Source organism: Alligator sinensis, unplaced genomic scaffold (genome assembly GCF_000455745.1).
Source record: "Alligator sinensis unplaced genomic scaffold, ASM45574v1 scaffold208_1, whole genome shotgun sequence".
In the NCBI taxonomy this organism is placed as follows: Eukaryota; Metazoa; Chordata; order Crocodylia; family Alligatoridae; genus Alligator; species Alligator sinensis.
In genome coordinates, this window is record NW_005842815.1 from 496,846 (window position 1) to 510,027 (window position 13,182).

The 13,182-nt window shown below is 41.9% G+C and overlaps 1 protein-coding gene across 3 annotated transcripts in view; it reads right to left on the bottom strand.

Annotated features, from left to right (window-relative positions):
* Positions 1–13,182, bottom strand: part of LOC102384892 (septin-11) — a 161,403-nt gene that overhangs the window by 66,823 nt on the left and 81,398 nt on the right. Inside the window, exon 10 of one of the 3 annotated variants that reach the window (XM_014525509.2) lies at positions 4,518–5,102. The exons of 1 other annotated variant lie outside the window; for it this stretch is intronic. In XM_014525509.2, the coding sequence (XP_014380995.2) occupies positions 5,087–5,102 (16 nt within the window). In that variant the 3' untranslated portion in view covers positions 4,518–5,086. Of the gene's footprint in view, positions 1–4,517; positions 5,103–5,906; positions 11,969–13,182 lie in introns of those variants that run through there. One more of the 3 variants, XM_025191422.1, reaches the window with a different exon arrangement.

Genomic DNA, 13,182 nt, shown 5'->3' on the forward strand with positions numbered 1-13,182 from the left:
ATCTGGGGGCACATGGTCCCATGCCCTTCTGGGATGTGTGCAGAGGTGGGAGCCACTACCCTCGTACCTCCTGGATGAGCTGCTTGCAGCTCTCTTCCCCGCTCCATCCTCGCTGTGCAGCGCCATCGCCTGCCCCTGTCCCAGCCCCACTCCCTCCCTCACCACTGGGGCCTTGATCTACACCCTCCACCATGCCCCTTCCCTTGCAACAGACTTACCAGCCTCACAACACTTACCTCCATGCTGATGGGCTGGACACCTGCATGCTGTGCTGTGGCTGCACGCATGCATGGGGCATTCATTGGCTACATCAACCAAAAAAGCCAATTGTGAATACAGTCAAATTTCCTTATATTGGTGCCAAACTGATATGGGACCAATGTATTGGTGCACCAGTAAATAATTTTAAGACAATTCTTTGTCTTTCCATTTTTAAACTCCAAGTCAAAAAGGGAGCTTTAAAGGGGACCACCCCCCTCAAAAAAAACCTCAACAACTAGGGACATGTTTTTCCTCTTACTGTAGAACAGCAGTTTTCAAACTGGGGGTGGGACGGGACGGACGTGAAGCAATGTTGGGGGGGGCACCATGTGCAAAGCATATTTTACTTTTAAAAATTATTATTATAGAACAAGAATATGGTTCTGAGTGGGCCAGAGCAGGGCCAGCATACAAACTGGGCACACACGAGAGGCTCTCAATGGTAGGAAGTACTTGGCTCTGCCATGGGAGCGGTGTTCTGCATCCCTTCTGCAGAGAGCAGGGTGAAGCTTCAGGAGGAAAAGGCAATTAAGATGTTGCAAAAAGGAGCACCCTCACCCCTGCTCCTGGCCCAGACAATGCACTCACAGCTCAGTTCCATGGCAAACAAGGCAAATTATTTGTCTTTGAAGAAATGCTGCCTGGTGAAAGCATTAAGTGGCCTGAGCAGGCTTGTAAATCAATACACAGTTGTCCCAACTCAGCTGCTCATTTTAACAGGAATCACTTCACAATGGCAGTGTTGGGTAGAGAGATCTCCCTCATTGGGAGAAACATTTCTCCAGAGAATGGATTAAGTGGGAGACAACAACATGTAGGGCTGGGAAACAACAGCCCACTCCACAGGCTCTCATAATAAATTTATGGAGGCTGTTGGGCAGTAGTCTCCAGGCTCACATATTCTTAATCCTATTCACTTCTGGGTATTTATGCTGCACCCATACAGAACCTCACACAGATACTGTTTCTGTGAAAAGCACCATTCAAGACTGGAAGTGGAGGACAACTTCAAAGTGTTGGTTTAAAAAAATCTCTCCACGAATTGATAAACTGTCTGGAGAAAAACAGGTACACCCTTCACATTAATTGGTAAGTGCAGTATCTGCAAATTTGAAACTTGCAGGTGTAGGTAATATAATTGGGTAATTTAAGTTATGTTAGTCTCTGTTAAGTTTATGCAAACATGTTTTGCATGTCTGTTTTTGGCTGTGTTGGGGCGGGGTGCACGAACAAAATTGTAACTCAAAGTGTGCTCAGGTCAAAAAGTTGGAAAACTGTTGCTGTAGAATAATTGTTCACTTCCATCACCGATAAACTAATGTGCTGCATGGGACCTGAAATACAGGGGCTGGACTTGTTGTATATAAAAGAACGCTGTTCAAAACTGATAGGCCTGTGGGGTAAGGGGAAAAAAGGGTTGAACCCTTGAATCGGGTTTTTAATGTCTCAGATCCAACCCTTGCTGGGTTCAACATCTTCCTCAGTTTTGCCTTGCACTGGGAATGGCAGCAGAATCTCCTCTCCGAGGGGAACTTTTCTTTAGCAGAGGCCTAAACTCTTTAACTCAAGCTGACAAGAGAGCAGCCGTCTGCTCTGTAGTATAGGCGGCCACTGATTGAACTAGCACAAGGCAGCAAATTAGGATGAAAACAACAGTAATAAACAAAAAATATTCCTGCAAGGAAACAATGATGGGGGTGTTATATATAGCACAGAAGGGTAATGATGAATCTTCACTAAGGATTTCAAATCTCTAGTGCAGGGCAAAATGAGGAAGGTGCTGAGCACAGCCAGGGCTAGATTTAAGGGATTAAAACCCTGATTCAAGGTGAACATTTAAGGCTAGTGAAAAGTGCAGGGTTGCTTAATTTCCTCCAGGCCTGACTTCCGCCCACAGGCAGCCAGAGCAGCAGCAAAGAGCCCCAAACTGACTAAATCCCAGTGGAAAACCCTGTAAAGTTTTCATCTTTTTAGGTTCTGAAGAGTGATCCAGATTGACTGGTTGTGAAACTAACTTGCAGCCTGGCTCTATATCCACTCCTCACTGAATTAGCATCTTAACATTGAATGAAGTAGGCTGTGACCTACAAAAGCTCAGGCCTCACAGTCAGTCTCTAAGGGCCGCCCTGTCATGCTTTCTACCCATTGAACCTCAAAACTCCCTTTACAGAGGGCAAGGAGCAGCAAATAGTTATCTGTGCCAGATGCAGCCTTAACCTCGCCTGTATTCATTATTTGCTTTCATTATTCAGTTCCAGAAAGAAGTCAGCCAAGAAAAGAAAAGAAAAAGAAAAAGAAAAGAAGAAAATCGCATTTGGTAAGAAATGGCCAATGGCTCATAGCTGAGATCCAAGGTTCCCTCAAGTGAGTGCAGTATAGATGAGTAGGACGCTCAAGCTTTTGGGGACAACACAGCAACATGAGTGAGATTTAAAATTCTGAAATGTGTGTTGTACAATGGAGAGAGATTGTGACCATGCAGTGAGAGAGAGTTTGGTGCACAAATAGCATTTGAATTCAGTACATAAACACTCTACCCGAGTTACCTTTTTCCACAAATATCCAAATGGAGTCCCACATATGGATGTACAGCATGCAAGAGTTCAATACCAATTACAAAAAACAGGAATGGGGAACACCTACATGGGGGGAATGGGGTAGACACACCGCCTCCCCCCTCACATTGGTTCCACTACCTTTAAGTAGTAGTTGCTTCCTGCAGGATTTTTGGAGCACTGCAAGGGCATGCACATCTCTCTGTTCCTCCTCGGAATTGCTTCAAATATTACATTTGAGGGCCTGAGAGAGAACCTCTTTTTAATTGGCTTGTCAATCTCTCATTAAGCGTTGACTGTATTCCAGGTAATTGTGCTTGGATAGACCGTTCATTCCATCAGGGTGACCTTAATCCCTGGCCACGGGCTCAGCTTAATTCAAGCCTCTTTGGAGCCCCTGTTTGAGGACTCAAGCAATGAACAAGTTTTTGGCCAGCCCTCAGCATAGGGCTGCATTCCCCCCATACAGCTGAGCTCTACTCCTCCATGCATCTTCAGTGAAGTCACACAGGGTGCGATGCTGTTCCAGCACTGCACCGTCACCACATGATCAAATAGAGATAGAAGGCAGGTTGGGACAACCAGTGCATCTTTCATAACATGCAGACATCGCTAGTAAGAGAAGTTGGTATAGAAACAGTAAATTAAGTTGGCCCTCAGTTCAACACCACTTGTTAAACTTTTCCTGTATTGAAGCTTTTTTTGATTTTAAAGAGGTATACATTTTACAGTTTTCTAGGTGTGTTTAGCCCCAGTCTGCTTAAGGTACAAGACCATCACCAAAGTTGTCAGAAGATGAGAGCTTATACTCCTTTTCTGCTTTAAAATGTTGTAAAAAAGGTTGAGTGAATATTTTTTTAAGTTTTAATCATAATGGCATATCAGGCAAGTGATTGCAGTATCTGGGCTGGTAAAATTGTGACAAATTTGCAAAGCCAATTTAGTATTTCTTAGTTATATGCACACATCCACTTTATTTTTAATAGAAGAAACTGTTTTGCTACTTCAGAACTGGCTTTCTAGCTAGAATCAGTACGGATGATCTAATCTCAATGCCTGGACAATGCCGAAGAATTATTGTACTTCTGCAAAAGCAAGGAAAAATTAATTCAGAGCAGAACTCTGGTGCCTTGTATTCCATGCAGCAAGAGGAGGAGGAGGAAGTCTAGAATATTTTTCAGTGCTTTCTTATTCCATGTTCAAGTCTAGCAATGTTTTGTGGTCAGGAACATCAACCACCAGTATCTGGCAAGAAGAGCATCATCTCAGATTGGAAATAATGATAAAATAAGAGGATCATTGTAAATACATGCACATGGACTTGAGGGTACAAATTTACAAGCTAATTTTGATTCCAGCAAAATTTTTGGCACTTTTCCAAGCTTTCTACTGAATCCAGTTCTGAAGAAAATGAGTAATGCATATGTGCCATATCAAGACTACATTGGATTGTCAAACACACAAAAAATCATTACTGGTCAGGCTTCACAAAAGTCAAGAGAGTCTGCTAATGGAGCACAATCAGTACAACTTGACTGGATAGGAAAAGACACCATTTCATAAAGATGCGGAAGATTAGCAGAGGGGAGTGGGGTGGACAAAAAAAAAAAAGCCTATACAAATTGCATCAATACAACAGTATATATAAAAAAAAGCAGCCATCTCTGCTTATGGAACTTCATATTAAAAAATGAGAAGTCATCCAGGTCTCAAGACCCATTTTAATCATTTGTTTAAAAATGCAAAGAGCAGACTTGGGAGGGAGGTGCAGCTTCTAGAGTACCCCAGGTCAGGATGTTTAAAACCAGAAAGGTCTCTAGTCAGTACTAGCTAATGCCTGTAGGGCTTTATTACTCGGCAACCCTCTCTTGACAGTGTATCATCACTCCATCAATAGTCCATACGTTTCTTCTTGATATAGCAATGTGCACATTATGGCAAGGAGGAAAAATAATAATAATAAAACATTTCCAGTGCAGTATCTCAGATCATAGCCAAAATTCTCTGTTCCACTTTTCTCTCTGTTTTTGGTAGTGAAAATCTTGGAGAGAACACCCCTGTTGCACATGGTGAGCAAACAGACCATCATAACTCTCACCTCCCCCCCCCCCAGTGCGCCTCTGACCCACAGTTTAAAAAAAAGAAAAAGGCAGAGATGAGGGAAAAATGAGGTAACTTCTCCCAACAGGGTGCATACATGTACCGCTGGCTCTTCTAAAGCGCCTACTGTCCATTAGGAGATAGGGTGTGGGGACTTGGCAAGGTGACGGTTACATAAAGAAGAAGCTACAGGAGGAGAGAAAAGGAAAAAGAGGTTCAGAATCAAAAAAAGAAAAAAGAAGAGAAGAGAAAACAGCAACATTTTAAAGAAAAGTCATGTGTGAAAGAAGAGAGAGTGTACTAGTGTCTGTTTTTAGAAACTGGGGCAGCTTAAAAATCAGGAAGAGTGCAAGGATGTGGACCTTACTAACCTGCTATTTTGTTAACTGGGGAAAAAGAGTGGGGAAGAGCCCAATTCTTCTACAGAATTGTTCTATAATTTATTTTAGTGAAAAAAAATGAGTGGAAACTGAGAGTAAGGCACTTTTGGAGAAGTGCCTTGACTCTAAGAAGGGGTGCCTTGAGTTTAAAAAGATGGAGAACACTTGCAGCAAGGGAAGTTTAGGTTAGATATTAGGAAGAATTTTCTCACTAGAAGGGTAGTAAAACACTGGAACAGGCTACCCAGAGAGGTGGTGGAAGCTCCATCCTTGGAGGTTTAAGACCCAGCTAGACAAAACTTTGGCTGGGATGAACTAGTTGGGGATGGTCCTGCTTCGAGCAGGGGGCTGGACTAGATGACCTCTTGAGATCCCCTCCAACCCTAAGTTTCTATGATTTTACGGTGGTAATGAAGACTATAAATGTTAACGGCTCAGAACAGCCAAAGGAACAACCAACTCAACAACAAAAGATGTCTACGTATACTTCAAGTACAAATGTGTACACACTCAGTTTACATGTTTTCACTCCCTGTTCTCCCTCTCCCCCCATGCCAAACAGACATCAACCAACAGTGACAACAAGAAACAAAGCAAAACAAAAATCAAAAGCACGCAAATACAAGAACGTTTGGGTAAAAATATATTTTCTTTCCCCACTTCATGTGTCGACACTAGCCATATATGTAGCCTGGGTCAAGTACAGGTAGTAGCTGAGCTATGCCATAAGATTATTATTCAGTTTGTACTTCCAAAATGAAATATGTTTACATTAATAAAGTGACAAATATCTAACAGATGAATATATATATTTCTGCATTAACACTGTATGTAAGCTACACAGTCATTTAGATATAAACATAGGTTATTTTCAAATAGAAAGGCAACAGTAATAATGTTCTACACCTATAGTTTAAGGCAATCAAGATATTAAAAATGTATACAAATACAAATATTTCTACTGCTGTTCACAGCTTAATTTTTAGTTAATTAAAAAAATCCTTCATATTCGTATAGTCCCATACTTTTACACACTGGCTGGAACATCGTAGATACTACATACTGTAATGCAACCCTGATCCTTCGAGAAAAGATGACAGGAGCAAAGAGTTCTAACGTCTGAAAATAGCAAATGGTAACATGATTCAAGTGGACAAAATTGCATATGATCACACATACAAGACATTTCAGTTCTCAAGACAACAGTTTAAAAGCAGAACGAGAGCTACCTGAAAAACAAAACCAACTGATGACATTAAATAAGACTTGCTTAAAAAGAGACAAATACAAAAAAGCCTTCTCAACAGGATACGTTGCTAAAAACGTACAAGGTACCAAAAGGATGGAAGATTTAGGATTGAAGAGGCGGGAGTTCCCAGGTAAAATCTGGATATGCTGCCTAAATGTGGCATTCTGGGGTTCAAAAGCACAGCTACTTTGATTGTTTAGACCAGTGATTTTCAACCATGAAGCACCCTGGGGTGCCCTGCAATCCATTCAAGGGTCCTACAGGGTGTCACACAATGTTAGCACTGGTAGGTGTGCAAACATGACTCACAAGATAAGCCCTGAAAATTCAAATAGGAATCCATAGTATCAAAACCATTCTGGCCTATTGGGTTCTTTGCAACAGAAGAATTGCTGTTATGTTTCTGTAGTTGAAAAGACAAGTGAACATTAAGAGGTGACATTTTTCAAGGGGTGGAGGTTGAGAATCACTGGCTTAGACTTCCAGGGTGGAGAGCCCAGTGAAGGGACAACTATATTATTCTCCCCTCCCCATGTAACCACCCTTTACTCCTCAGTTTATGCTGAAAGACAAAGACTTTAGCACAGTGACGAAATGCTCATTAAAACTCCGAGCATGGTTGGAGCTCTTGGCATGACAGACAAACCTGGGCTGAAGGGCAAGAGGAAAGGGGCTTACTTCTTCTGAGTGTGTATTAGATGGTATGTTGTAACATTTGGTCTTTACATGACCCTGAGTTGAAGTAAGGGAAGCTAAATCACAGTGATTTATCCCTAAAACCAATGATAAACTACTGTTGTTTAGCATCCACTCATCACAGGATATAGCAGGGGGGTGAAACAGCTACAGAAGATTCAGCTAACCTGCCTGAAGTCTCTCACTTTTAGATCAGCCTAATAGTTTCATCTCTTTACACTCTCTGATAGCCATGGCCATCACCAGTGTCAGTAAGGCCCAGTTTAAGACAGGGCACAGGTTCTTATTTACTTCATTTACCTCATTCTTACCTAATTTACACAGAAGTAAGGTATTCAGGAGTAATCAGCATTGGCCTCACTCTGTTACAGAAGTTAATGGGCTACTTGCACTGTTTGTTTTAATGGGAGCAGACAGGTCAAAGCTGAGAACTCTTGAGCCTCCACCCTGTTCACTCTCCTTGGGAAGTGGACTGAGTCACTGGGAGTCAGGCATCAAACTGCCACCTGTGGCATTGATAGTTGGCCTTGAAATGCCATTTTAGCGGTGCAATTCAAAGCAAATACTACCCTTCTCAAGGCAAGTGTGTGTGTCATTTGGGCCTTTTGTCTACGGGGGTATTTCCACATCCAAGAAACACTAATTTGCAGAAATTCATTCAACATTCTCACTCATTTTTAATAGCCTCAAGATTTAAAAAAAAGGCTTGAGGAAAATGTGGCATGGGCAGTGACCAGCTACTTTAGTTTAAATAATTATACCACACATCACAATTGTGCAGATTCTTGCAAGGAAGAGTTAAGATTACACAACTGTCATGAGAAATTAGTGAGACCAAGCTAGTGCCATAAATTGATATTTTCAAAAAGAAAAAAAGATCACATTTGAAATGCAACAGGATTGAGGCACTTAACTCTTTTACAAGTCCCAGGACAGTCTGGTTATTGTTGAATCAAAACACTTAAAATAATTTCAGCTTTGCCACTCAAAAGAAGAGGGCTTAAAACAACAACCACCACCAGCGGCTGTTTGGTTCATTTCAATGGTGGGCAGAAAGTCTTACTACTATACTTACATGCAGAAGTGAAAAGCACATCCAACTAGATTTGAGGGGATCATTTATTCCATGCAGAGCCAGGGGCTGCTGTGAAAAAAGGCATAGATACAGAAAGGAAGGAAGTGCAGCAGTAACAAGCTAAACATGGCCCAGGGATTTTTAAAAAATTAGCATCACACTTGACAAAAAAAATAAACCTTTTATGTCCACAAGATACAATTTTATTTCTAGCTTCTCCAAAGCAATACGATATATTTCTTGTTCAGGGAGGGGGTAAATGAGGAGGAAGGTGGAGCTGCTGGAAAAAGAAACCAACCCAAAACATGTCACTCAATTCAGATGATCTCAGCCAAGCAACCCTGGAAAGGGGCTAAGCAGGAAAAACAGTTAAAAAATGTCTGACTTGGCACAGAAACCCATCTGCTATTTAAACACATAGACATGATTGATGCAAACACACTACACAAGCAGTCAAGCTTCAGAGCTGAGCACTTTGTGTGATCACCAGGGATCCTGGTTTTCCCTTATAAAAAAAAAAATTAAAAAAAAAAAAAATCGCAAATTCTCCGATTAAACCCCCAAAATCCATGATTAAATTGTACGGCTGCTATGTATATGGGTATCAGTTTAACACAATGTTTTATGGCTATATATACAGTTTTAAAGCAATTTGGAAGCCTACTAGTACGTCAATCATTATAATAAAATATGTTCTAAATACCTATACATTTTAGTGTCTGATTTTGGGTTTTTCATCGTGGAAAATCAGAACTTTTGCTGCCCCCTGACTTCCCAGGATGCGGGTCCAGCTGTGGTTGCCCCCCCCCCACACTGCTTTGTGGTGCTGAGCAGCCCTGATATGTCATTGCCCCTCACTCCCAAGCTACAGCCCCTACCCCAGCCCTGCCGGTGCCCCTCACTCCCTGCCTACCTCCCACTCGCTCCCTCCCGGCAGCAGCTCCCCCCATGCACCAAGATGTGGGTCCAACTGTGGCTGTTCTATCATGAATCCCCATTTGTGACCTGTAACCCCCCAGCCCCCTGCAAGCCCCACTTACCTCACAGGCTCCAGGAAGGAAAAGTGATCCCGAGCCAAGGCTTGGCTGACACAGCCTCAGGCCCCACCCTTTCCCCCTCTCCCTCTGGACAGGGTTGGGGGTTCGCCACCCTTTTTGCGAACAGCTCTTGCAGGCTGGACCTGTGCTTGCCTGCAGAGCTCTTTGCAAGAGTGGGAAATCCGTGAGTATCTCTGCCAAAAGGAAAAATCTGTTTTTTCTCCAATAAAGGGGAGGAATCCGTGGTTTTCTGTTTTTCTCTGGGAAACGAAAAACCCGGATCCCTGGTGATCACATGCTGCCTATGATTAGGAAATTGGTTGCAGGGAGTCAATTCCCGAAGAGTCAATAAGGTTAGGCTCAGTAGTAAGCTGACGTTTGGTACTATTTTACCTGACTACTGTAACTGCTGGTCTTTTCACAGATTAAGACGCTCGCATACAGTCAGCCTGAATTCTGAAATGGTTTCTTTCCTGCTTTTACCTCTGCTTAAATTTTGCCATCTGTCCACCTACCCTTCCTTTGTCCAAGAGCCATGTTTAAGCAGTGAAAGTGGGGGAGTAAAAATAAATCTACATTAATAAAAGGAAAAAAATTCCATCCTGGTGTCTGAGTAGAATCAAGCAGTTAGGCGTGTATGAGGTGAAGAGGGTTAATTTCAAGAGTGCTTTCAAAGAAAGAAACAGGAGACTACCTAGCTAGGAGCAGTGGGGAAGCTGGTAGTACATCAGCAGCAGAGAAAGAAATCCAGGAAGTCATAAGGTAAACATGGGTCTCCACTTCTTGGAATGTATCAGAAAGGAAAAGACTCTGTCCAGAAAGGAATGGCAGAGAAAATACAGAATTAAAACAGGCAAGTCAACGTTCATAACAAGCTGACCATGAAGAGAGGCTCAGATTTTGTTTGCATGCCCAAGATATATATGCAAGATAATTGCATGCCACTCAACAGGAAAAAGAAGAGAACCCATTCTAGCCATTTTCTCCACCTTCTCTTCCATTTTGGAGAGGTTAGCATGCTACGGTGGCTTTGGCAGTTAACTGAGCTGTTCACTGTTCTTTTGGCAAACTGCTGTTTACATCCTATTTCTTAGCCCTCACAAAGCTAAGTGGTATTTTCATATTACATTTTTATGCCTTGGTCAAAGTAGCTGTAAAGGGAGCTAACTGCGGTGTTCTTGGAAGCCCAGAGTGACTGAAGTTAACAAGTGTTAAATCACCCTGTACTTGGCATCAGAAGATGGGATTTTCTACACTCAATATAGATTAGTAGGGAGTAGCCTGACCTTGCAGCCATATAATTCAATGCATAAATTTCTTCAGGTGACTATTTTCCTGAAAGTCCTTGGCATTACATTGCATGAACAGGTACATCCATATGTGTGTCTGCTGGATGGGGATTTAAAGGAATCAGTTAATCTTTCCACTGTGTATAATGGGGATCACATTTTGGAACACTTATTTGCTTTTCAGGATAGGCCTCAAAGGTTACTGTTATATGATTAGTTTTGATGGGAACCTTTTTTTATTTCAAAGCAGGAAAAGTGGAAGAAAATCTCTATCTACTGGAAATTGTGGCTCCATTTGATGCAGACTTCAGCCGTTACCAATTAGCCACAACATTTAAGAAGAGTTATTGTAAGAGAGATTTAACCTGTTTGGCACATAACAAAAAGCCAAGCCACAGTTAGGCAAAAATAAAAAACTATTGGTTCAGAGACGATACCTTTTATTACACCAACAAAGAAATTGCAACAACAACAAACAAAAGACTTTTTCTTAGCTCTTCTTCTTGCAGAAAAAGATAAATTTTTGGTGATTTCTTAGTTGGTCTTATAAAATTTATCATCTCTGAACCAAGAGTTCTGACTTTTTGCATTTCTTTTTGTCTCAGACAAACACGGCTACCAAATACATCCAAGCCACAGTTACATTATCCAGTAAGAAAAAAAATCCATGCAAGTGTAAAATCATGCAAGGTCAGCTGTATCTCTGTTAACTAAACACAGAAAACAGTTAGCTGTCAAAGCTAACTATAGGTTAGCTGTCAAAGGATGAGAGTTTGAGTGAGGCTTCTGGGTTGAGCAATACAAGCAGAGAAAAAGACTTTGACCAGACAGCAGTGCACTGACAATGAACAGTAACTTACGCCATAGCTGATCCCACAGATTTCCATGGGACTGTGCCCGGGCGTAAGGTACTATTCAGGGAGAGTCATGGAACAGCAATCTGGCTCTTTGAGAGTTGGGTGTGCAAATAGTAACAGTAGCCTGACTCCATGTCTACTGGAGCCCAAGGAATGTTACCAGGCACTAAATCAAGCTTACAATGAACAGTACTTGCTCTCAATTCAAATCCGAATGCCAGGTCTGAATGACAGCTGCTGTTTCTTACCAGAAAGGTAAATGGCATCATTAGATTTCCAACCCCGCACCCCAACCCTCCCCACCCCCCAATTTCCCAGTAATAATTGTTTTACCTTCCCACTACAATACTAAATGAGTTAATAGTTATTTGTGTTTTGTTTTTTTTAAAAGATGGCTGAGACACATTACTGCAAAAGCAAGTGAATGCAGGAACATCCTTGGCTTGCCAGGCTTTATGTGAAGCTTGCACTGCAAGTTAAAAAACAAAAACAAAAAAATGTTAGAAATAATAGAAACCCAAAAGCGAAAAAGGAAAGGAAAGGCAAAGGGAAGCTGACACTGATATGCTGCTGTGGTTGATGCTCATGCAAATGGGAATTAAATTAAAAAAGGTGCAAAACAAACCTCCATGTTGAGTCAATTCTATTCTATATGATAAGCAAAAGCAAAGGAAAACTAAATGGATGTGGGGGTGGAGGGAAATCCTCTCAACCAACCAACCAACCACATAGTGAATCTTATGCCTTCTTTTTCAGAAAGGGCTACTGATCTTTTGACTGCACATCTTGGAGGACACAATTTTCAGAGGATAGGTGCTGAGCATCAGGCCCTTTGATGACCCAACCTGAAATAACTTCAAAGGTCTGTCTGCACCAAAGGGGCATAAGTCAGTCAATGGAAGCCATTCTGTAATGGGTGTTGGATCAGACTGTAGATGAACTGGCAGCATGCTTGGAATTTAAGGATTTATGCTGGGGCTGAATATGGGCCATAATATTTGGAAACTGCTTTGGAATTTCCATGTAATAAAGGAAACTGGAAAAGAAGTCTCTTGTGCTGCTTTTTAAAATGGTTTTAAAAGCCCAAGGAAAAACTTCCAACTTCTGTACAGTTTGACATGCTGCAAGCATTGTAATGCACTGGGCTTGGTAGGCATCTGATAACCTATCACATGATGTAGATGAGGTTCAAAAAAAGCTCCTGGTCACTCTTTTAAGCCAACCTGGTTTTGACAAGCTCTTACCACAGACGGCTACAATCTCTAGGCTGTTTAACTATGCAGCAATGCCAACCCCTCTGTTAAGATTTTTGGGTCTGTGAAGGATTTGGCCCAAATTGCAGCAAAACACAGAAGCACATGCTGCCCAGAACAAGAACACGTTGACCAAATCAAGGCCCCAGCCACAAAAAATATTTTTGTAACTTCTAAGTCTCAAATTCTACTCTTGAATCCACTGGGGGAAAATATAATAAAAAAAAGTACCAAGGACAACACTAGTCTCATAGGATGGGCCCAAGGTGTTGCGAGCCAAAATTCTCTCCGGTGACATCATACCAGAGAGAACCTGGCCCTATGCTTTTATTCGGTCTTGTAAAGAACTGTCCAAATATAATTCCACTTTGAGGAAGGAGCCTCCAAATAAGCTGCATTGGGGGGGGGGGGGGGGGGGGAAACAAACAAA